At 44.0% G+C, this 21721-nt stretch overlaps 1 protein-coding gene across 1 annotated transcript in view; it reads left to right on the top strand.

Annotated features, from left to right (window-relative positions):
• dipk2ab (divergent protein kinase domain 2Ab) overlaps positions 1-21721 on the top strand; it is a 30750-nt gene that overhangs the window by 1032 nt on the left and 7997 nt on the right. Inside the window, exons 2-3 of the mRNA XM_086066648.1 lie at positions 5173-6052; positions 19660-19963. Coding sequence (XP_085922774.1) covers positions 5399-6052; positions 19660-19963 — 958 coding nt within the window. The 5' untranslated portion in view covers positions 5173-5398. The remainder of the gene's footprint in view (positions 1-5172; positions 6053-19659; positions 19964-21721) is intronic.

Here is a 21721-nt window from a genome sequence, read left to right as displayed (position 1 = left end):
TTTGGTAACCTCCTCTTGAAAATAACCTGTTAAGATTTTGAAATCCACCTGCCAGTGAAATTTGCATCCATTTTGCTTTGTATTTGCATGACTTGGATTACTTATTTGTTAGAGAAATGCGCCTGAATGCAAAATGAAACAATGCTTTTTTTTTCCTTTTCTTTTTTGCATACAAATGAAACTTCCACACCACCCCGCGGCAATCCCTATTTGTTGCTCGCATAATGGAGCTTAATTTCTAATGGAGACTCGTGTTGTCACCCTCAAATGAGAATATTTGTGGCGACCTTTGGTCAGGATGAAGGGTTGTGAGTGGTGCCTTGTAATTGTAGACTCAAAGGTCTCCCAGGAATAACGTGCACTTTGGTTTTCTGACATCAAGCCCAGAAGACAAATTAGAAATGTGTAAAAATGTGTTAATGAATCAATGAACCGCTGTACTGTATGAGCAATTTGTCGCCTGAGTCTGCGAGATTTCATAATAACCTGCTTAGGCTGCATCATTGGCAAAGTAACACTGTGGCTACATGTTGAATTATTTCTATGATTTAACAATCTTGGCGGCACGTTGGAACGCTGGCCTAGGACTAAACAAATCTATATTAGGGATGCCGCTTTTCTTTCTTAACTGCCGCTTGATTTGCTTGAGCCTTTAAACATCAGGTAAGTCTTTTGAAATGCCGACCTCAAACAATCGAGCACATTATAACCCTGAGATCCTCAAAAACAAACACTGCAGATCCCTGGATTAATAATGTCCCCGAGAGAGGAGAAGGGAGGCTGCTGTTAATTGGTGCTGATTTTTCAAAAGACTTAATGTTCCTCTAGGAGTGTAAAACGCTACTGTCGTTAGGATCTTCTCATTGCCGGCCGCCCGCACTCTTTCTCCTGTGAGTTTTTTTTTTTTTTTTTTTTGTATTTGCGATCAAACATTATTGACTCCCCCAGTAGATAACCTTGGCAACCGGAGCCTCACGTTGCAATGACCGCCGGGGTGGGAAAGTGGAAGCCGCGTCTGATCTTTTAGCTAGAGCCGCCAGCAAACAGTTTTTGACTGTTTTTATTTTATTTTATTTTTTATGTGTGTGTGCTTTGAGACTTAAGTTATACTCTGTATTTGGGTCCTTTTATGGTATGTTGACACAACTACCCAGTAAAAAGTGGCAAAAATTACCAAAAACACGGATGGTCCTTTGTTTATAAAGGAGTTTCATTCGTCAGATTGAGCTGTAGTCTATCACTGATTAAAGTCATAATTACTATTTATTTATTTATTTATTTGTGATGTATGTTGGTACAGTCTTAAACTGAGGCCCTCCTGTAATTTGCATGCCAGGCCAGTAGTTGGCAGTCATCACTTTGTCAGGACACGATGTGCAGTACAAACGACTGCTTTGTGCAACAAAACATTTGTCTTTTGTGTACCATTTATCGGCAACTCTGCTGGATGTCATTGAAGAAAAGGTAGACTTTACTGGTGAAATATCCTCAGCAGTTTTTACTGTTAAATCAAATGTTGTTTTGCTCTTTAAAAACTTCTACCCTCAGACCTGTTTTAAAAGGTTTGCATTTTAAGCCTCATATAAACTGCCCACAAGTATATAGGGTGTCCTCAGTTTACAATGACTTTAAGGTTATGATCGGTAAGCAATAAAGTAGTTTGCGTAGCTGTCTAAGAATACATCGCATTGTAATGTTTTTCATACAAATATATTGTGTTATCGCTTTACTGCATTAGTGTAGGTTAGTGCACAATGCAGTTTTCTGAAAAAGACAGAAAAATCTATTGCAGATGAGAATTCCATACTTTGCATACCATTGTCAGTATTTTCACTATCAAATAGATATCAAAATGATTTTGTGGTATCTTATACCTTCTTTAGTGACCCCAATTTTAAACTTTTCCGTGCACGAGGATGGGAATACGGCTGACAATTTTCGAGACCCAAACGTGTAATGACTTTATTTCAGCCATTGGTGCTGTGCCCACATTTGGGCTTAAAAGTTCATCTCAGGTGCCATGAAGAGAATTGGTTTATTCCACAGCATCCGAGCCCTCTAATATCTTAATCCCAATCCAGTTTTACTTGACGAACATCGGAGGTGATTATCCCCAGAGGAAATTCCCCATCTTATCTGGCTTATCCTGTCAAACACCGATGCTGAAGACGAATTGAAATATTTGAATATTACAGCGTCATCCGCTGCCCGTTGCAACCTTTGTCATTCCGTTTTAAGTCAACACGGGGCCGAGCTATCTCTTTATCGTGCCCCTGTTCTCTCCCGGTAATGAGGCATTTTGCGGCTCTTGGCATCTGCCCCAACTTGAAACTTGCATTTTGCATGCGAGGCTCATTTCCTATGCATGAGGAGTGGGGCGCCCTTTGATTTGCCCGCCTTACTTTGCCTCTCTTTCGTGCTCACCGGAGAAAGGGAGCCAGAGTGCTGGAAAAAGTTTCTCCCTCCACTTAAGGTAATTTGTTGCTTGTTCTAAAGAGGGTTTTCCGCTTGGTATTGTGTATCGCCCCCTCCTCCTCCCTTTTGAGCGGAGTGCCGAGGGAGACGAGGCTTCACCGGGGTGAGATGCAAAAGAGGCACTAATTTGACACGGGGCACAATGAGGTTCGTCCACAACCTTAAATTTGTCTGGACTCCCCTTTCTATTCTGTTGGGCAACATCTGGTGCAGACGACAGAGTGGCTGGCTACCATTTAGAGCTTTATGTGGCCTTTGCCCCCAAAGAGCAACCTTGCCAATAAGAACTCCAAAGAATCAAAGCTCTCTGTGTACCGGAAGCCGCAGTGGCACGCTGTAAAAGACGGTGAGTTAATGACTTTGCAGGTGTAAAATTCATGAGCAGCAGCCGTAGAAAGGTAATTACCAGGGAATAATATCCACATTATGACTTGCCATTTACAGGCTTGCATTAAGGCTGGATGTTTTGCACTGTTATTGTGCGTGTCAAATCAGCAGACTGGTGGATTTCTCTTGTATTCACGTTGCCTTTGGGTTGTCAAGAAAAGGCCAGCAGTGGTTAATTTGTGAATGTATTTTGGCCAGCGCCAACACCTCCGGTTGCCTCTCGTTAAGACACAGAAACTGCTGCGTGCGCTTTATCCTTTCGCCACGGCAATTAACACGGTCATTGACATAATCCAGGTAACGCTCCGTAGGTAATTGAGGCCCAACGCTTGTTCTCTTGAGAGATGTCAAAAACGCTACGTGTTAGCTTGTTAGCCGCCTGCCTGCGCATCTCATTACTCCGCCGTGTCCGGGTCTGGTCCAGGGGCTTGTTCAAGCTCGCCGCAGAGGTGAGTGACTTCTACCCGCTCCTCCACTTGACTCCCCTGAGCTTCTTGCTGATCCTAGTTAAATCTCATATCTACTCCCAAGATCTTTGCTGCCTTGTCGATGCCCTAACCGCCTGTGTCAGAAGCTAAATGGCTTTTGATTCGATATCTTAAAGCAACGCGGTATTCCACCCCCCTCAAGCTATTCACTCTTTCACTCCATGTAGTGAAATGTTAAAGGTATCCTTTCTTGGTCCGTATTGACGTTTTATTGTTGGCTGACTTGGTGTGCTTATTTTCTCGCCACCAATTCATCTTCCTTTCCCAATTGAATACGATTATCTTGGAGAAATAGATTTTTCTTGGACCCTATCAAATGATCGTGTTTGCTTTTTAGTACGGGCAGAACGGGCACTGCTCCTCAGAGGTTATTCTGTTTATTGTTCATTCATCACACTGGAGACATTTTGTGAAAGTCAGCGTGATGCTGAGGTGTAATTAAAATTATTATTATTATTTTTTTGTTTGCTCAGTGTAATGCAGTTTTCAGACTTAAAAAGCATAAAGGATTGCCTTGTACTTTTACACCTCTCACATAGCTCACAGTATTGCGCCGCTGACATTGTATACTAAATGTGCCCTCAACATTATTCACTCGTAAGCCCTAAAAGTGGTGATGTTTTTTTATGACTTAATAAATCAATGAATAGCACCCGGATGTGACAGATCACCATTCAGGCTTTCCATCTTGTTTATGGTACATTATATGCGCACAGAGTTTTTACGGTGAGAGCAGACAGACAGCATGTATAAATCTTGTTTCCTCTTTAAGAAAAGGAAAAAAAACATGGAGTGCAGCTGTCTCTACTTCCCCTTAATTGGATTCAGTCTATTTTTAGTGATATTGGCCCAGGTAGGTACAGACGGCGGTAGGTGCAGTTTCGTATCGGAGGCCCCACAGCTGCTCCAACCGCCGTGGCCACTGCAAGTTCTCTGTCATCTCGCCGGCTAGGCTTGAAGGCCGAACACAAGGAATCAGTCAGCGCGCGCCACACTAATCTGCTTGCTCGTTAGCCGCGCCCTCTCTCTAGTCAGCTGTCCTAATAGGCATGTCCTAATGAGCTCTAATTGAAGACAGCTAATTTGCATGGCTGGTCTCATTGTCTTTCTTAAAGCATCTTAAAGCTCAAAGCTGTTTAAAAGCTGATTGGGAGTCTAACATGATTTGGTTTTGGATGGGCTCTCTTGTCTCTGATCCCAGATTGTAATATCTTTGTTCTGTGCTTGATTCTTGACACAGCCCTTTGTGCCTGACGTGAATAGGTTTTTGCCCGATGGCATTTCTTGGGGGATGTTAGCAAGGGTCATTTTTCAAACAACATCAAGCGTTATCAAAGTAAGCCAACTTTGATCAAAGATTGAACTTTGCTCTCCTCACTATTCAACGAGAGATTGCTGCATATGTAAAGGCGAAAACAGGGAAGTGATACAACTGCAGCATGAGGAGGCTGTGCAGCACATTTTGATTTGCACTAGAAAGGAAGATGTTTTATTCTTCATTTGATAGCTGACTTTATATCCCCACTATCTCCTTGCTTTTATTTATCTTTTTACTGCGAGTGTACATAAAATGATTTTCCAAGAGAGAAAACGTTCACACAGTCACTGTGACAGCTTTATTGCATTGGCCATGTGCCATCTCATCTCTGGACAAAGGTAGAGAAAGAAAGCTCTCAGATGACCCGAAACAATTAGGATTTTTTTTGGCTTTTGCTTATTCTCAGAAACGGGCCTTTTGCAAGGATAACTACAGTTCTGTGAATTTCTTTTGCCTTGTGACTTGTTCTGATGAGTTTCCTGCCCTCTTTTTATTCTCTTCCAGACTTGATGGCTGAAAGTTGCCCATAAACAGGAAGCCTGGTTGAACATGACTCACCAGCCACTGCCAGAGATTGCCAGCCTCGCCCCAGCTTGTGGCTCTCGATGCCAACCCGATGCACCATGACGGAGAGGCATTAAAGTCAACTCTCTGACAACCATCTGGATACCTCTCCCTCCGCCAAATCCCGCAAGACCACCCTTTCCCCCCACTTCATCCTGTCCCCACCATGCTGCGCTTCCTCCCTCTCAAACTTGGCCGCGTGTACCGCTGTCTGAAGCTGCTGTTTGTGGTGGGACTGTTTGTCATCTTGCTGATGAACACCCACAACCTGTTTGCCTCGTTCCAGAAGAACGAGCTTACCGACCGGCGCTTCATCAACCTCAACAAGTGTCCCGCCTGCTTCGGCACGAGCTGGTGCCGCAAATTCATGAACGGCCAGGTTTCGTTTGAGACGTGGGGGCGCCTGCGCTTCCTCGACATCTTCAACGTCAAGAATGTTTACTTCGCCCAGTATGGGGAGCCCAGGGAAGGTACACGTCGCATCGTACTGAAGCGGCTCGGCTCCAACCAGGAGTTGGCCGAGATAGATCAAAAGATCTGCAAGAGGGCCACGGGCAGGCCACGGTGCGATCTTATCCAGGCGATGTACAAAACTGAATTTGCTAGGATCAATGGCGACGTTCGTCTTCTTACTCCAGAGGTGGTAGAGGGCTGGTCAGACCTGGTACACTGCCCATCTCAGCGGCTGCTGGACCGTGTGGTTCGACGGTACGCCGAGACCAAAGACTCTGGCAGCTTTCTACTCAAGAACCTTAAAGACACGGAGAGAATGCAGCTGCTCATGACCTTGGCATTCAACCCAGAACCACTTGTCCTGCAGGTATTGTTTGTTATCTTCACCTTGGAAGTTAAATCTTCATTACTATCAATTATAGCCAAGTCATGTTCAATTAAAATTTCCTTGATTTTGCTCTTGGTATCGACAACCTAATGACAAAATTCTGACATTTGGAGAAGGTGAGTTGATAGTGAAGGTGTACAACATGGTGCTAATTATAATTTTTTTTTTTTTTTGTCTTGGCGGTCTGGGGGATCTGCGCTCCAATATAGTTTAAATTTTTTTAAATTCCTGAGTTTCCTCTTTGGCTATCGTTTCTATTAACTGTTGTTTCGATAGGACTGAGTCATAGCACTATGGTTTTAAAGTAATGTCAGGCTTACCTTTTAGATAAGATCACCAGTAGAGGTCAAGTAAGCAGTTTTAGTAAAATGCAGGGTAAGAATTCCTCTGCTTCGTCCCCTCCTATATGTAGATTTAGGAGGAACTCTTGCATCCTCCCAGGACCTTAGACACAGCTAGCAGTCTTCAAGAAGATGGTTTTGAGAGCTGTGGCCTGGCGGCAATACTGCATATTTAACAATATATGTAGGGCATATTTGAATTATTCAAGATTGCATCTGTAAATGGTCCAAGTTGTTTTTAATTTTAATACATGTCTCTGTTCAATGGGCTGCCATCATCTATGGGAGAATGTGCTTAGAATATAGTAGGTATATCACAGGCCTGGCAAGTCTTGTTTTATTTTATAATAAGAATGCAAGGGTTTTGATACAGACTTTAAATACTCTTCTGCAATTCTTCAGAGTCAAGGCACATTCTGGCTTAATTCCTCACAGTTTGTGCGAGCTTGTGTACCTTTTATGGTCTAGCTTTGATACCAGAGGTTTGTGTTCTATCATCCTCAGTGTCAGAAAGGCTCCACTATGCTATTGAAGCATCACCACTGCAGCCACTTTTGCCTCCCTCTGTGATTTACAAGCATCCAATCAATTCCAATTTCAATCGGCCATTGACCGTGTCTCGACAGGACAACAATGGTCACAGCCCATGTAGACATTCAATAACTTTCGGGCTGACCGACAACACTCACCCAGTTTTTACTCATCAAGCCAGACACCTCCAGGCATTCCACAAGACAAAAAGCGAGATCATCTTTTATGTCCAGTTGATCCATAATGCCTGATTAGTCATGTGTGGTCGCTCGCCCTCTCCTTTCTGTCTTTTCTCTTGTTCTTTCCGCCTGTGTTTTTTGTCAGCGTATTAATATATGCTCCACAAACTCTGGATTATTCCACCATCGTGGCCTCTTGCCATTCTCCCCCTTGCCAAAGGCTATGTGATTCAGACCCACTAATGAAATACTAAAGACATAGCAGACACCAACACATGAAACCTTCCCGTCACCCGCATTCCACTACTCTTTGCCCTTCACAGTGTTTTCTTTCAGCACATGGCTCATCACAACACCTTCTCATCTGTGCGTTTTAGAAAGATCCTTTGGGTCACATGGACACGCAGAGCCAATGTAGCAGCTGGTTGGCATCGATAACATACAGTGAAATCTGTCAAAAGATTGACTAGTTCCAATGGTATGTTGGCTTCCCGGGTCAAAATACATCAAAAGACCCATTGCACAAGCTTGGGCAGCAGTAGACCATAAAGAATTAATGGGCCATATAGAGATTGGACATGCTGTAGCACCTTGATGTCTGTATTTTGCCAGAGGTTATAGTCGCTGTGTGGAGATTTGATTTTAACATAAGCGAGAACAGAGTTAATGAAAATCTTATTCCCATTGCTTCATTATGCCTCGTTGCTATCTTCAGTAAGTTTCGGAGGTCTTCATCCCAAGATTGATCATTTTCAGGTTCACCGTCTTTAGTACGACTGATTTCCTGCTTTCATTGTTTGGCAGTGCATCTCTTTCCTCTGGCTTTATTCAGTTGAATAATGCGCGTAACATTTCTACTGTCTGCTCAGTGAGCCGAGCACTGTCTCTCCTCTGTTTCAGAATGGCTTGTGTTTTTGCTGTTTTGAAGCCACTGGCAGTAAATCGGCCCTGTTTCACTATGAGACACCAGACCTCCTTTGTCAGTGGGAAACAATCTGCTGCGCTGTTTTGCTCCGGCCAACAATGGCCCGTTTCTGTGTGTTGTGCAGTACATGACGCATACACAAACACAGCCTACATTCCTCTGTCACGTGCAAGACCATTTGGCCATGGGGAATAAATATTTTTAGATGGCAAAAAATGACCATGGCGAAATATGAAAGCCTGGTGCAATGTCTTTCTCTTTTTTTCCCTCTCAGCTGAAAGCAGTTTCTTCCCTTGATAAATATCATTGCTATCCATTGAAAAGATAGAATCTCGATGATTTACACTGCATCTACATGGAGTTAAGGAAAATGTGTTTTATGACAAGTTGCTATTACAAATGTAGATTTACTTAGTTTTAGTAAATGCAGATAACCTTGGATAGACACGCTCACTGCCATTCCAGACAAGACTGCTTTTTAAGCAATCGCACATTTATGGCCTACAACATGATTGCAAAAAGATTGATAATTCTAGAGCAGAGCATAACAACCACTGTTGTCGTCAGATGGTGAAGATGTGTCAAGTGTTTGTCTTTCTCCTTAAGAAGAGAAGTCAGATTATGCACATTGATTTTACCTCTTACTCAATAGTGGCATCATAATTCAGTTTACACAAAAATCAAGTCATAAAGAGATGCCCGGGGCTAATTCTGGGGAATCGATTCAGGCACATTTTTAATGGATCGGTTTTCTTTTCCCACTGTACTCCACACCGTCTTGCAGTGCCGCCCTCTTTCAATACAGCGGGAGATGGCTCAGTGAGCATAACACCGCATTAGTGAACGTGGAAAATTATTTGCGCACTGATGAGTGCCTCTCGAGTTCAGGCATGGGTCTTGGTGAAATGCACAAATTTACTACGCCCTAATGCTCCTTCTAATCATCCAAGCACAATTTACAAAATGTTTAGGTAGCAGCTTCTCAGCAGCTGACCGGTCCAGTTGGTTGATGGTAATTTGCTAGTCACATGATGGCAAGCCAGATTGTAACATGATTAGATGATAACATTGCTCTCTGAAGCTATTCATGCTTTGGAAAAAAACACACATTATGTTGCCACACACAAGCGCTGTTCAAAATGCATGCAAAATGAAATATGTATTTAAAAAAAAAAAAGAAGAAGAAGAAGAGTAGATCGCTTCTGATTGGGTGTCACACTTCAAAGACGAAAACATTGCAAGCTTGTTGCACTCGAGATGGAACATGCCTTGGGATGTATGTATTTAGAAACGCTGATCTCGCTTCTCTCCCCCACCCTTAGTCATAAAGCTTCTTCGTATTTGCAGTTAATTTGCCATTCTTGGCGCCTCTCCTTTGGCTAAATGACTCACTTGGCTAAATGATTCATCAGGTGATGCTCGTGTTTGATGGGCTACAGTACATCTGGCCCAATCGGAAATTAGTTTGATTTTGCCTGGTCTTCCATTCCAAATCATTAAGCCTTGCGAGCGGGCCAGGAACATGTGACTGCGCTCGCACCCTTTTTGGTCTTTGGCTTCATTTTGCTCAGTGAAGCTGAGAATAGGAACTGACAGGCTGTGGGCTTCACTCAGCCAGCGGTACTCTCATCTCCTCCAGACTCAAATCTGTGCCGCTTTCCCCCTCCCTTTGCGTTGCCACCTTCCCAAGAACCACCTCCTCACTTAACACTCAGTCCTCGGCTGACACCGACATGCTCATCAGAACGATCCAGTCGCGTAGCCATCTGTTTTTTCCGCACATCTGACACCAACACCGCACTGCAGAAAAAAGAGCCGCACACAATTAATGGATGACCTTATCTTTGAAGCCTGCTAAGATTTTTGACAGCAGGATCTTAGGGTAAATGTGAAAGTAAACACTCAATGCTCTTTCAATAAACAGTCTGGCTGCATTGTTTGTTTTTCCCCAAACGGTGGGTCTCCTCGCCTTGTTGTTGATTCTAATGAAGTTTTGCATAATCAATCACAATCCTCACCTTTGGGAATTAAAGCCCAAGTAAACATTGAAGGTCCTCCTGTCTCATAGTGGGGCAAAGGGGACACCTGAAATGTGACCCTCCCAAGATCGATTTTATTGCGAAGCAAGGAGCCAATTCCAAGACATTGCCCGTTACTGGTAAGAACTTGCACCGTCTCCATTGTTGATACCCTTTGCAGTTTTGTTTTACGCGTTCTGCAGTGCACACTTTACGGAACACGCCTCATGTGCAAATGCAATCAAAGCCTGATTTTGCGTTCCGGCGATTATTTTCTTGTAATCGTGGATGCACATTCAATCTGGTGGCGTGTCTGCCTCCCATCCCTTCAGGCAATTTCAGTGGCTGAGGTCCATCAGTAAATAGTCTTTAGCGATTAATATCTTATTTTGTTCCTGGCTCCTGGGGCTCGTGACACTCCTTGGCGCATAAGAGAGGAGTTGTTTACGCCGCTTAACCCGGCTTCGAGTGGTCCCAATCCCCCTTTCATTATTCCTCCTAGGCCTTTGTGTACAGACTGAATCCTGTTAGGATGGGGAGTTATCCGGGCCCAACTCCCCTTTTTTTGGATGCCCTCATTGGATGGCGTCCCTGCTGGAAGGCGGAGGGCAAAGGAAAGGTTTGATGGCAGTCTGTGTTGTACAAGCCAGGGCCTTGTAGTGTTGTCTCCCATTTGAATGAGCCTGTCTGCTTGTGTCACCGTAATCCTCAACAAACGCACACACGTACACATGCATGACAGCTGTGTTTGGTTAGGTGTAAATGCCTGTGGTTGAGCCCCCTCCGAAGCACCCTGTACCACCCACTAGCACCCCCCCCCCCCAAACTCACGCTTCCTTCTGTTATGCCTGCTATCCAAACCACTGTTATGGCCACTGGCCTGCTCCTGAGGACGCCGTACTTCAACGCTGGAAAGTCAAACACATTTCAGAGCTCTGACTCTCCCTGGGCCTCTTAACATGACCACAACCAATATAGATAAGTAAAAAGCATGTCTTTGCTCTTCCGCATGCCCCGGAAATTCCAGTGCCCTTACGTTACAGCAAGACTATGCTGTTTAGCATGTCGGCGTTCCCGTGTTATAAAATTGTCTATCACATCAAGAACAAGGCTCTTAGCTCCTGACAGAGAAAACACCTACAAAAGAATGTAGCATCTTTAAATATCTGTATTCACTCTTAGTCACTGGAAGTGGAGCTGCCTTGGGGACAGTGTAACCTCTCTGTGACTTTTTGGTTCATTAAATTCTCTTAAATACTGACTTGCTAGATGGCTCTATCTGCATTGAGGTTTGGAGCACAGGGTCAGTCGCGGCAGTCTTCCGACAGTCGACACTGCTCTGCGATCCCCCAAGATAATTGCCTGCTGCTCGGCAATACACAACTCTTGATGCCGACCTCAAACGCAAACTCTCGGAACTGAGGTCCGAGTTCTAGTTGGGTTCCTCCCCGGTCTGCGTGGGCGGCACAACCACCCAGACTGATTCAACACCGACTGCCTTTGACTTCATACATTCCTGGGTTTTCCAATAAAGGGGATTTATGAGGTCTGTGCTCAGTGGCTCAGGTTCAGGTCAGCACACAGTTATCATTAGAAACCACTAGGTCTAACCCCCACCTTCCCCCTTTTTTGCTCCCATTCTTGATTTTCACTCTCCAGTAGACTTTGAAGACACAACTAAAAAAAATGTAGACCACCCATTTCTATCTGTAGTCTGATGTTCTCATTCTTTTGGCAAACATTATTATTATTTTTTTACTCATTCTCCATACAGATTTTAGTCAGCCATGTGTGACATTTTATTTAAAAGGAAGGGCAAAAATGTGCGTTCAAACACTGTCTGCTTGCATAAAAACAGTGTCTAGGGAAAGAGCCACAAACTAATATCTAAAAGGGATTTCAAGCTCTGTGTTAAAGCTTAGCTAATTGATATGCTTTGACAGGAGCTTTGACACGCAATGAATAAATAAGGAAGCAGTCTGGGAGGCTGCATTCATCACAATAAACCAACTCAAATTGTATGGAAAGTATATTTAAAATGGGCAATACGGTCAAATGTGAAGTAGACCAAATGCATTTAGAATTCTGTTCTAGTTTGAGTCGTCTTTACAGAACGATTTTCCCTCTTCTCAGGAAGACTGCGAGCTCCACAGAGGGTGACTTTGCTGTCTTTGAACAGCGTCCATAGTAATGAGGCAGACTGAGACTGAGGCCATTCGTAATCAAACCACACTCCACATCCTTTGTCTCTATGCGTTGGCACTTCAAATGTGCAAATACTTTTCTCCAACCTAAGTTTGCTGACGAGGAATTTACAGCGTTGAGAAACAGACAACATTGCTACTTTTTAAAAGCAGATTTGGCGGATGGAACAAAGAGGCAATGAGCAAGTTTGGAGGTGGATGCTACCCACAGAGAACTGCCTCGCTAGAATGGTGCTTTTAATGCTGGTTCCCTAGTGAGGCTTGAGCGCTCGCTGTGGGCTACCAGACTGGATTTGAGACTTCAAATTGCCCCCAAAATGCCAGAAGGGGCTCACCGCACGTCCTCCATATGCACAAGGTGAATAAAAAATGTCTGCCCCCTCATTCGTCCTCCTGATTCCAGCATGGCAGTCCCAGCTTCACAGGAGGAACATCTGACTCCGCCTCAAAGATGAGCCTCCATTATAAACCGACTGAGTAATGGCTGGGAGTTCTGTTGTTGTGTCTGACATGAAAGCGTCTGCCCTCCACACATCTTTAGCGTTGCCATTTGATCTTCGGGACTTCCCTCCAGAGTCCTGTCCTGACTTGCTTTACATAAAAAACGGCAGGGTTTAGTCGAGGACAGAAAATGTCGAGAATTTAAACTGCACCCTTAACTACTCTTGTGGCTAACTACTAATTTCCTCTAAGTGTAGCCACCATTGCTAAGACGAACCTTGTTTTTTCTTTATTCAAAACTTTCATGTATAAATGCAGCTCTGCGCCGCAGTATTTGCTCACTTGCATGTGTGTATGTGTGTGTGTTTGATTGGCCAGTCTTCTTGCACGGTAGCCAAGGCAATATCTTGGGAGCCGCTGATGTTTACTCGGCCCCTGAAAAGAGGTTGTTATCAGCCCTGGTCACGTTGCATTTTCTCATTCATATGCGGCGGGATACAGTTTCACGTTGACACACAAACACGCGCACAAAGAGCCTCTTTCGAAGTCCCGCGCGCACGCCAGTGCCCTCCCCCAAGTTGTCCAGTAGAAGGGCACGTCTTTGTCAGCGGATGTCAGGACGCAGGTGTGTGTTCCCTGCACCGCTCGCTCTATTCGTTTCATCCTCCTCCTCCCGAGGCTGCCCATTTGTCTGTGGCCCCGTTTCATTTCAGCCCACTCCAATCCCCCCCCATCCCCAGGAGGACGCCAGTGTGTCTGTTGTATTAAAGGGAGGGGAGCGGAAAGCACACACGTCCCCGCTCAGTGCTGCTGTGATGCACCGGCTCTACCTTTTACATTAGATTAGTAAGAGCTGGGCCTAGAAGTCACCGTGAGGTCACCTGCAATACAAACCTGCAGTTTCTAACAATACTTCAGCTTGCGCTTTGGCAATTTGACCATTTTGTGTTGAGTTCAACATGTTAAAGGGTTTTACCACTCTGCATACAATGTTGGCGAGTTGGCCGCCTCCCTTGTCAAGTGTATGACAAGCAAGTTGCAACTCCTGACTACCGTCCTACGCCAATCAGATGAATTTATGGCGACAGCTGCGATAGTGATTTTGCACTTGTGACTAGATTTTCCCAACATTGCGCTTGCTATGAATGTTGTGTATATCTGTGCCCCTCTCTCTCTCTCTCTCTCTCTCTATTTTAGGCACTGCTCAAGGCTTGCTTTGTTTTTACGCTTGGTTTATGACTTAACTTTCAAAGATTACCGAAATGTTTTTTATGGTTAGTTTTGGTAGGTATCAGTTTGAAAATCTACCTCAACACCGAAACAATTTAAGTGAAAAAAAAAAAGGTGTACCAGGGTCCTTGGTTTACGCCAATTTCGGCATGATGTAGTTTTGAAGTAAAATGGTGCGTGATGAACTAGTTAGCATGTCACACGGCACAAGAAGGAATGCTTATACTGTGTTTTTAATTTGATTATTTTATATGTAGGGTAGGGATAGACCGAAAGAAAGAAATAAGTAGAAAGCTTTAAGTAGCCTTTTACTTCCTTAGTTTTTAATTATTTTCAACACATGGTGATGACTTGGGAAGCTCCCTTCAATTTTTTATCATTTTAAAACCAATCTGTCTATTCCTTATATATTTAAAATTTAGCGTTGACTTTCCATTGCCCATGCAATGAGAGTTGCCATTTGGAAACCACAGTTTGAAAAATGTACATCGTAAGGCCCAGTTTGAGCAGCTTGTCATCCACTGGCAGGGACAGAATTTGGCATTACAAAAGCCGTTAAAAGTTGCAGGATCTGTCAAGTATTGCGCTTCCAGCATATTTAAAATGCATTGCATCACCGGGAGAGACAAATGATCAAATTTACCACCTGTGCGTTCCATACGCTCCCACACAAAACTTCTCAATTCTACTCAGAGATAGCACAGTAGTGTATCCAATTCGGTTTGTCCCACAAACCCCTCCCCCCCCTCAACGCCTCATTGCAGACGGTAATGGCTTCTGCAGAGTAACCGTTTAAAGAGCGCTGAGGGAGAATGATTGGTGGGACACGCGGCGTATTTATCAAGCTTGGCGATAGGAAGTTTGAGGCTTTCATGTACGGCGCTCGGTAGTGCTCGCCTTCAGCCCGATTGCTTTTCAGAAGTAAATATAGGCAGCTCATTGAAAATGGCACCCGCATACGAGTTGCGAAGACCTCGGTAATTGACGAAGCACACCGAGAGCCGTCAAATGTGTTGAATGAGCAGCATCTGTGTTAAGAACAGGAGATGCGGGTCCCAACAGACTTGAAGGCCTTCTCATAACAGACACTGACAGTAAGTCTGAAAGTAGCCTCAGGGTAATCATCCTCTTCCTACCCCCACCGCCATGCATGCATTCCGGCGCTCTACTTTTGCACCCGTTCAGGCTGCAACCTGACAACAAAAGCGGAGAGATAGTGTTTAGCAAGCAGGTCTTACTCTCCTCTTCGGGTTGGCATCCTCCATTCTCGTCTAATCTTCCCAACCTGGCTGCAGGGGCTTCGAGTTGGGAGGATTTTTTTTCTTATTTTTTTTTTTTTTTTTTTTTTACAAAGCCAGTTTAGCCATTGCATTGGACAGGTTAAGTTTTGTCGACATGGCCAAGAGCTGCTTAGAGTCGCATCAACACGGAGCAATCCAAGGTTTGAATTTGGGTCAAAGGATGCAAGCCTAATAGGGATGTACCACCAAATGATCCGGCTTCAATCTAATCTTTCTATACCCACTTTGTATGTTTAGAAAGCCATTTTAGATATTTAACCTCTTTGGTCTCTAATCCTAAATTCCTCTGCAATCTCTAAATTGTCAGTTTTGACCAAGCTGTAACAAAAACAGTGCACCCTTAACAATTGTATAACATGAAAATATCTACTTCCTCACATTCCCCTCTGCTGTCAATTGTGCGAATGCAGAAAGTTATTGAGGGAGGCTATTAAACCAAAAGTAAGGGCGGAATTGGGAATGAGTCCTTGCCAAGACAGAGGATGACGGGCCCAAGCGGAGTGACAGGCCGCTTGAAGCCCATTGTGCTTCCTGGACACAATTTTTGTCTGTGCCCCAATTGATTGGGGTACCTCTGGGAACTGATTCAGCCGAGGCTGCACAGCTTGCAACTTATCCCTGTCCTCCCCTTGTGGTCTTGGATCTATTTTGGTTGCGCTAATCAGAACAGAATACCGGCGTATGGTGTACATTTACACCACTGAAACTAAGAAACATGTTTTTGTTTTTTTTGTCAGATGTATAACATCAATGTTTGCCTAGGATACGCTTCCATATGAAATGTTAGTTATTTGTCCATTCAAATAGCTCTTATTTTTGGCATGGCTTCTGTGGGGATGTTTTTGGATTGTTGCCTCATGTTCTTTCGCTCTAACTGGACTGATGCTTTTGTCTTCTGTTCACTTGGCAAATTACAGCGCAGTCAATGCTGGGAGAGTGGTTAGCAATGCTGCCTCACTGCAACAAGGTCGCCCTTTAGAATCCAATTTGAAGCACGGAACTTTGGGTAATTTAAAGTTTTCTGCTCTCTTGCTTGCAAAGTTTTTTTTTTTTCGGTTCAGGCTGTCTTCGGTTTACAATAACATCCCATTCTTATGGAGGCGGCGTAATTCCAAATGTGTAAATTACATGACAGTAAATACAGGTATGACAATTAGACAGTCAATGTAAAATAGTCAAAAAAACAAAAGTACTTTTAATTCATTTTTTTTTACAAAACCTTCAAACTTCATGAAACAAGAACACCATGTGCTCCAGTACGACCCAAGGCATGTGCTGAATGACCTGGACAAAGGCAGAACATGAAAAATTGCTGAAGATTGTCCCCCTTAAGTAGTTTTGATTTCCTTGTTTGGGTTATGGTCCTTAGTCGTAAAAGGGTGGAATGTCCTCTCCGGGTCGCGGATGAGATCTTGCCCCAAGTGGAGGAGTTCAAGTATCTTGGGGTCTTGTTCACGAGTGAGGGTAGGTTGGAGCAGGAGATCGACAGGCGGATGCAGTGATGCAGACTCTGTATCGGTCTTTTGTTGTGAAGAAGGAGCTGAGTTGAAAGGCAAAGCTCTCGATTTACCGGTTGATCTACGTTCCTACCCTCACCTATGGAAAGAACAAGATCCTGAATACAAGCGGCCGAAATGAGTTTCCTCCGCAGGGTGAGAAGCTCTGTCATCCGGGAGGGACGCTACTCCTCCGCGTTGAGAGCAACCAGTTGAGGTGGCTCGGGCATCTGGTTCGCATGCCTCCTGGAAGCCTTCCTAGAGAGGTGTTCTGGGCATGTCCCAGCGGCGTGAGGCCCCGAGGACGACCTAGGACACGCTGGAGGAGACTATGTCTCTCGGCTGGCCTGGGAACACCTTGGGATCCTGTTGGAGGAACTGGTTGAATTGGCTGGGGAGAGGGAAGTTTGGGCTTCCCTGCTAAAGCTGCTGCCCCTTGACCCGACCCCGAATAAGCGGTAGATAATGGATGGATGGATGGATGTTTGGGTACACTGAGGTTAGACAAACTTTGGTATTTGGAGAAAGGGATAACTTCAAACAAACAAAAAAATTGACACCACATATTCTTAATTTCCAGTCTGTTCCCTGGAATTTTGTTCCGGGGTGCAATCCAGTACTCCTTTGGAATGGTTTAGAAACAAAGAATATAATGTCACTGTTGCACATGTTAATCTTAATGGCTTTGGAGTGGGGTATTACATCGGCCTCAATCCAACCAACTGTAGCCCATTTGTCATATTTGTTACATGCATTAACTTTTCCGTGCTATCTGAGAGTGTGCAGCCATCCGTGAGAATAACCGTATACGTTTTAAATAATTTGTATTCCATCACTATTTAATGTGAGCTTTCCATGCATATGTAAAGGCCTTATTGCAGGCACAGAAAGCCGGCAGAGCGTCAAGTTACCTCCGGTGACTGTGCGACACGGCGGTCAGGAGTAGTTCACACCTTGCCAGCAGTGACGTGCCGTGTTCCCTGACATTTCACCAATGCTATCGGGTTGCAGGACTTGGAAACACGAGTTCCCTCCCCTCCTCTCTGTCACTCTGTGCGGCGGCCGCTTTGCCAGGAACAGCAGCCTTTGTGGTATTCCTTACATAGGAAGTTGCGGCCGGTTGTTAAGCCTCCCATCCGGTACATTATACATTCAGACAATGTGTGCTACTTTGTTGCAAAAGGACCATTTAACAGTTTCTAACAGAAAGCAATGCACTAGAATTAATTCCCAACATGTTGTTGCAGTCTGGATTTTTTTTAAATTCGTGAAAACTAAAGCCTCACTTAAAGCCATAACGGCTTTGAAATTGAAATTAAGTGTTTTAATGACAAGGCAATGTTTTCGGCACAGCATGTGTTGCAGCTAATGGAGAATAGTTCCAACAAAACAGCTATTCGTAGCTTTTCCTCGTAAATAAATTTGCATTAACAAGTTCTTTGTTGTCATAACCCATAGATCAAGACTCCAGACTTATTTTTTTATTTTTTATTTTTTTTACTAGGAGCACGGTGGCTCCTAACCTGAAATTTTTAGGGGCACACAAGTAGAAAATTACAATTCACACATGAATCACAAATTGAGTTGTGAAGTAAATATTCACATTTCCATTTATTTTAACTACACTAACTCCCAGCCATTTTCACTGAAGCAACCCCCCTCGCTCCCAGCAGTTTTACTGGATTTTTAATGATTTTGGAAGGCCCACAGAATATTGTGTTCTATTGCTATAAGAACGTGGAACCCAGTGTGTCTTCTTTCATCTGGAAAAAAAAAGTATTTGTGTCTGTTTCCGGCTTGCATCAATTAGCATTAGAATATAGCTAAGTTTCATCATTATTCAGAAACCTATTGAAAACATCGGGAAAAAGAGCTTGTTGCAACATGGCCCTGGCCGATCTATTATACTCTGCTTCCACCTACTGGTCGCTATTTTTGTAATAGCTACCATTGCTTTAAGCGACCTCTTCAGGTCAGAAGCTGCATCAAAGCCATCTGTAGCATTGAAAAAACATAAAAAACTTATAAATACGCTGTTGGGAATGAAAACACAAAGTATTAAAAACATATTTATATGTTTTTGGGTTTGAATGAGTAAATGATAAACGATAAAAGTCTGCCAGCAACAAAATACTAGAAAATAAAAATCAGCAAATGTATTGGTCCGAACGTGCTAGATGAAAAATTTAAGAAATAATTTTCACGGTCTCAAATATTAGGGTCAGTCTGGGACCTTTCCATAGATTTCCACACACTGGATTTTATGATTCTGCACATGATGCACGCTTGCCATCTTTTTTCAGTCAGTCAAATCGCAATGAAGTTGTGGGGGATGCCACACCCTTCTGGCGGTCTTTCCCTGTAATTATTTATCACGCTCGCCCTGCAATAGACGATGACGTCTTGTTAGCCTGCCCAAGCTGCATTAACGCACTTAAGCAACATCACGCAGCGGTTTAAATCAGCGCACAATGACTACCTAAACCTTCGGCTGCCGCAAATAATCTATCAGTTTTCTGGAATCGCAGGCAACGGATATCAGCTCGTTGCTTTAGGGCAAGCTGGCTCTTTTTCTATTAGATTTAATCCACTGGAGCCAGCGCTGGCTGTGTTTCATGCACTCGTTTTGGCAGATTTTCAAATCTTGTGCTTATACCACCGTATCAAATGTTACCCAAGGCTGCACGGCAACTTTGTGTTTGATGTGTGGGACTATTTACTTTCTCTCTTTGTAAGAGGAAAAACAGTTTATATATTGCGAGTTAAACAAGTGCTTTCCGACAATGAGAAAGTTAACATGTTGGGCAACTTGGCTTCTTTGCTTGCCAGGTCTCCTCGCAGAGCTGCCATCTTTATACTTTTTTTATAATCTGCGTTTTAACTCAAATTTGTTCTCTCTTCTGATATTTGTCATTCTCAGAGCTTTCCGTCCGACGAAGGCTGGCCTTTCGCCAAGTACCTCGGGGCGTGCGGGCGCGTGGTGGCCGTCAATTACGTGGGCGAAGAGCTGTGGAGCTACTACAACGCGGCCTGGGAGAAGCGCGTGGACCTGGCGCGGCAGTTGATGGACATCGCCGAGCAGCTGACCAACAACGACTTTGAGTTCGCCCTCTATCTGCTCGACGTCAGCTTTGACAATTTTGCGGTCGGCCCCCGCGACGGAAAGGTCATCGTCGTCGACGCCGAGAACGTTCTTGTGGCCGACAAGCGACTGATCAAGCAGAGTGAGTTTTCGTTATTAACCAACTGAACTGCTTTTACTCCTTCAGTTGCCATGGCATTTCTTGCTGTGAGCATGCTTGGTACACAGTAAATTCTGGAGAGTAAATTTGACCCTATTTAGAGTGGGACCAAATAAACTCCCGCTGTGTGTTGGTATATCGCTCGTGTCAGCTGTAATCTTTTTCTTCTTTTTTTTTCTCCTCTGGGATATAAGTTAGAGTAGCAGGGGCATAACTCAGGTGGTAGTGTGGCAGTCTCCCAAGCTGAAGGTCGTGAGTTCGTTCCTCAACCCTTAAGGGACTTTTATTTTGTTTCAATTCTTTATTTTCCTCTCTTCCAAGTATAAATATTATTAGAAAATCAAGTCTATTTGGTCCCACTCTAAATAGTCAAATTTACTCTGCAGAATTTACTGTTTATTTGATGCTAAAATGCTTGAACTCAGTGAACGCCAACTAAAACCAATAATAATCAACTGTCACTGAAGCAACCCCCTTTGCTCCCGGGTGTTTTAGTGGATTTTGACTGATTTTGCAAGGCCCACAAAATATTGTGTTCTATTGCTATGAAAACATGGAACCTATCAAAAGAAAGATTAGAGTCTCTTCTTTCATCAGGAAAAAAATAGTATATTTCTATCTGTTTTGCAGTAATTAGCATTAGAATATAGCTAGGGAAATACACTTTTTTTCAACATTGCCATGGGTGAGCGTTCATATTCCACTAACGCAATATTTACCAGAATACTGTATTTAGACTACTGAGGCTGCATAGAACATATTATTGTCAATATTTTTGGGGGGGTTTGCTTGCGTGTCATGTACAACACTGCACTGCGTATGCGACTTATTAAGTGTAGATTTGGAGGCCGAAGCTGTTCAGGAAAGTCTCAAGGGAGGGGCTGTCGCTTCGTCCAAACCTCCTCTTCTAAGAATATCCTCATCCACCATGCGGTTCTTCTGCCCTCAACATGCTCATCCCCATCAAAGCAAAGATGGTCCCGATAACGAGCTGCCCCCCCTCCTCCCCCCACCTTCTTGAAATAAACCTCATAACAAGGACGGAGCTATACATCACACGTGCTGCATGACAGATCCTTACCCCTTGGTCCCTCTTCTCGGGGCTGCTTCACAGAAAGGGAGGACCACCCAGTCACTTCTTTTTGATTTGTCCCTTTCTCCAGAAATCCTATTAAAGTGATGGACTGTTGTGTCGCGAGATGCTAAGGCTGCACCAGCGCTCGCCGTGACGGATATGAAGTGTTGTTTGGCGTTTTGTGTATGTGTTAGCGAGGGCGTGTTTCATATATACACAAGTACTTTTACAGATAAAAAGGGATTGTTGTGTTCAATTGGCGCCATTGCCTCCGTTGCTGGTGTATTTGTTACCTTTTTATCGCCAATAGCGGAAAGCTCCCCATGTTGTCTTTTACTCTCCTTAAAACGCAATCCTGCCCGTTGACACTCTCTGTCTGGCAGACACGGAGCGCTTGACAACTCAAGCTGCTTAGCTGCCAGCGCGTCAAGAATGTTTATGGGGCCTCCATTGCGTCGGTCCGGTTTTCGCGCGCGCGCGCCAAGTGTCGCCGCTCAGCATGGAGGAAGCACGAGCTACGGCAGTAATCGTTATTACAAGGTCATGCGCATGCCGGACAGTCGTAGGACATTCGTTCGCGCTAACGGACCGCTAACTCAAGATTAATCCCAAATTTGATATCTGTTCTAAATGTACGGTTAAAAAAAAATCTAGGTTTTTATACT

The sequence above is a fragment of the Leptonotus elevatus genome, chromosome 21 (assembly GCF_054856555.1).
Source record: "Leptonotus elevatus isolate MCC_2025b chromosome 21, RoL_Lele_1.0, whole genome shotgun sequence".
Taxonomy (NCBI): Eukaryota; Metazoa; Chordata; class Actinopteri; order Syngnathiformes; family Syngnathidae; genus Leptonotus; species Leptonotus elevatus.
This window is presented reverse-complemented; position numbering and strand designations above follow the sequence as displayed.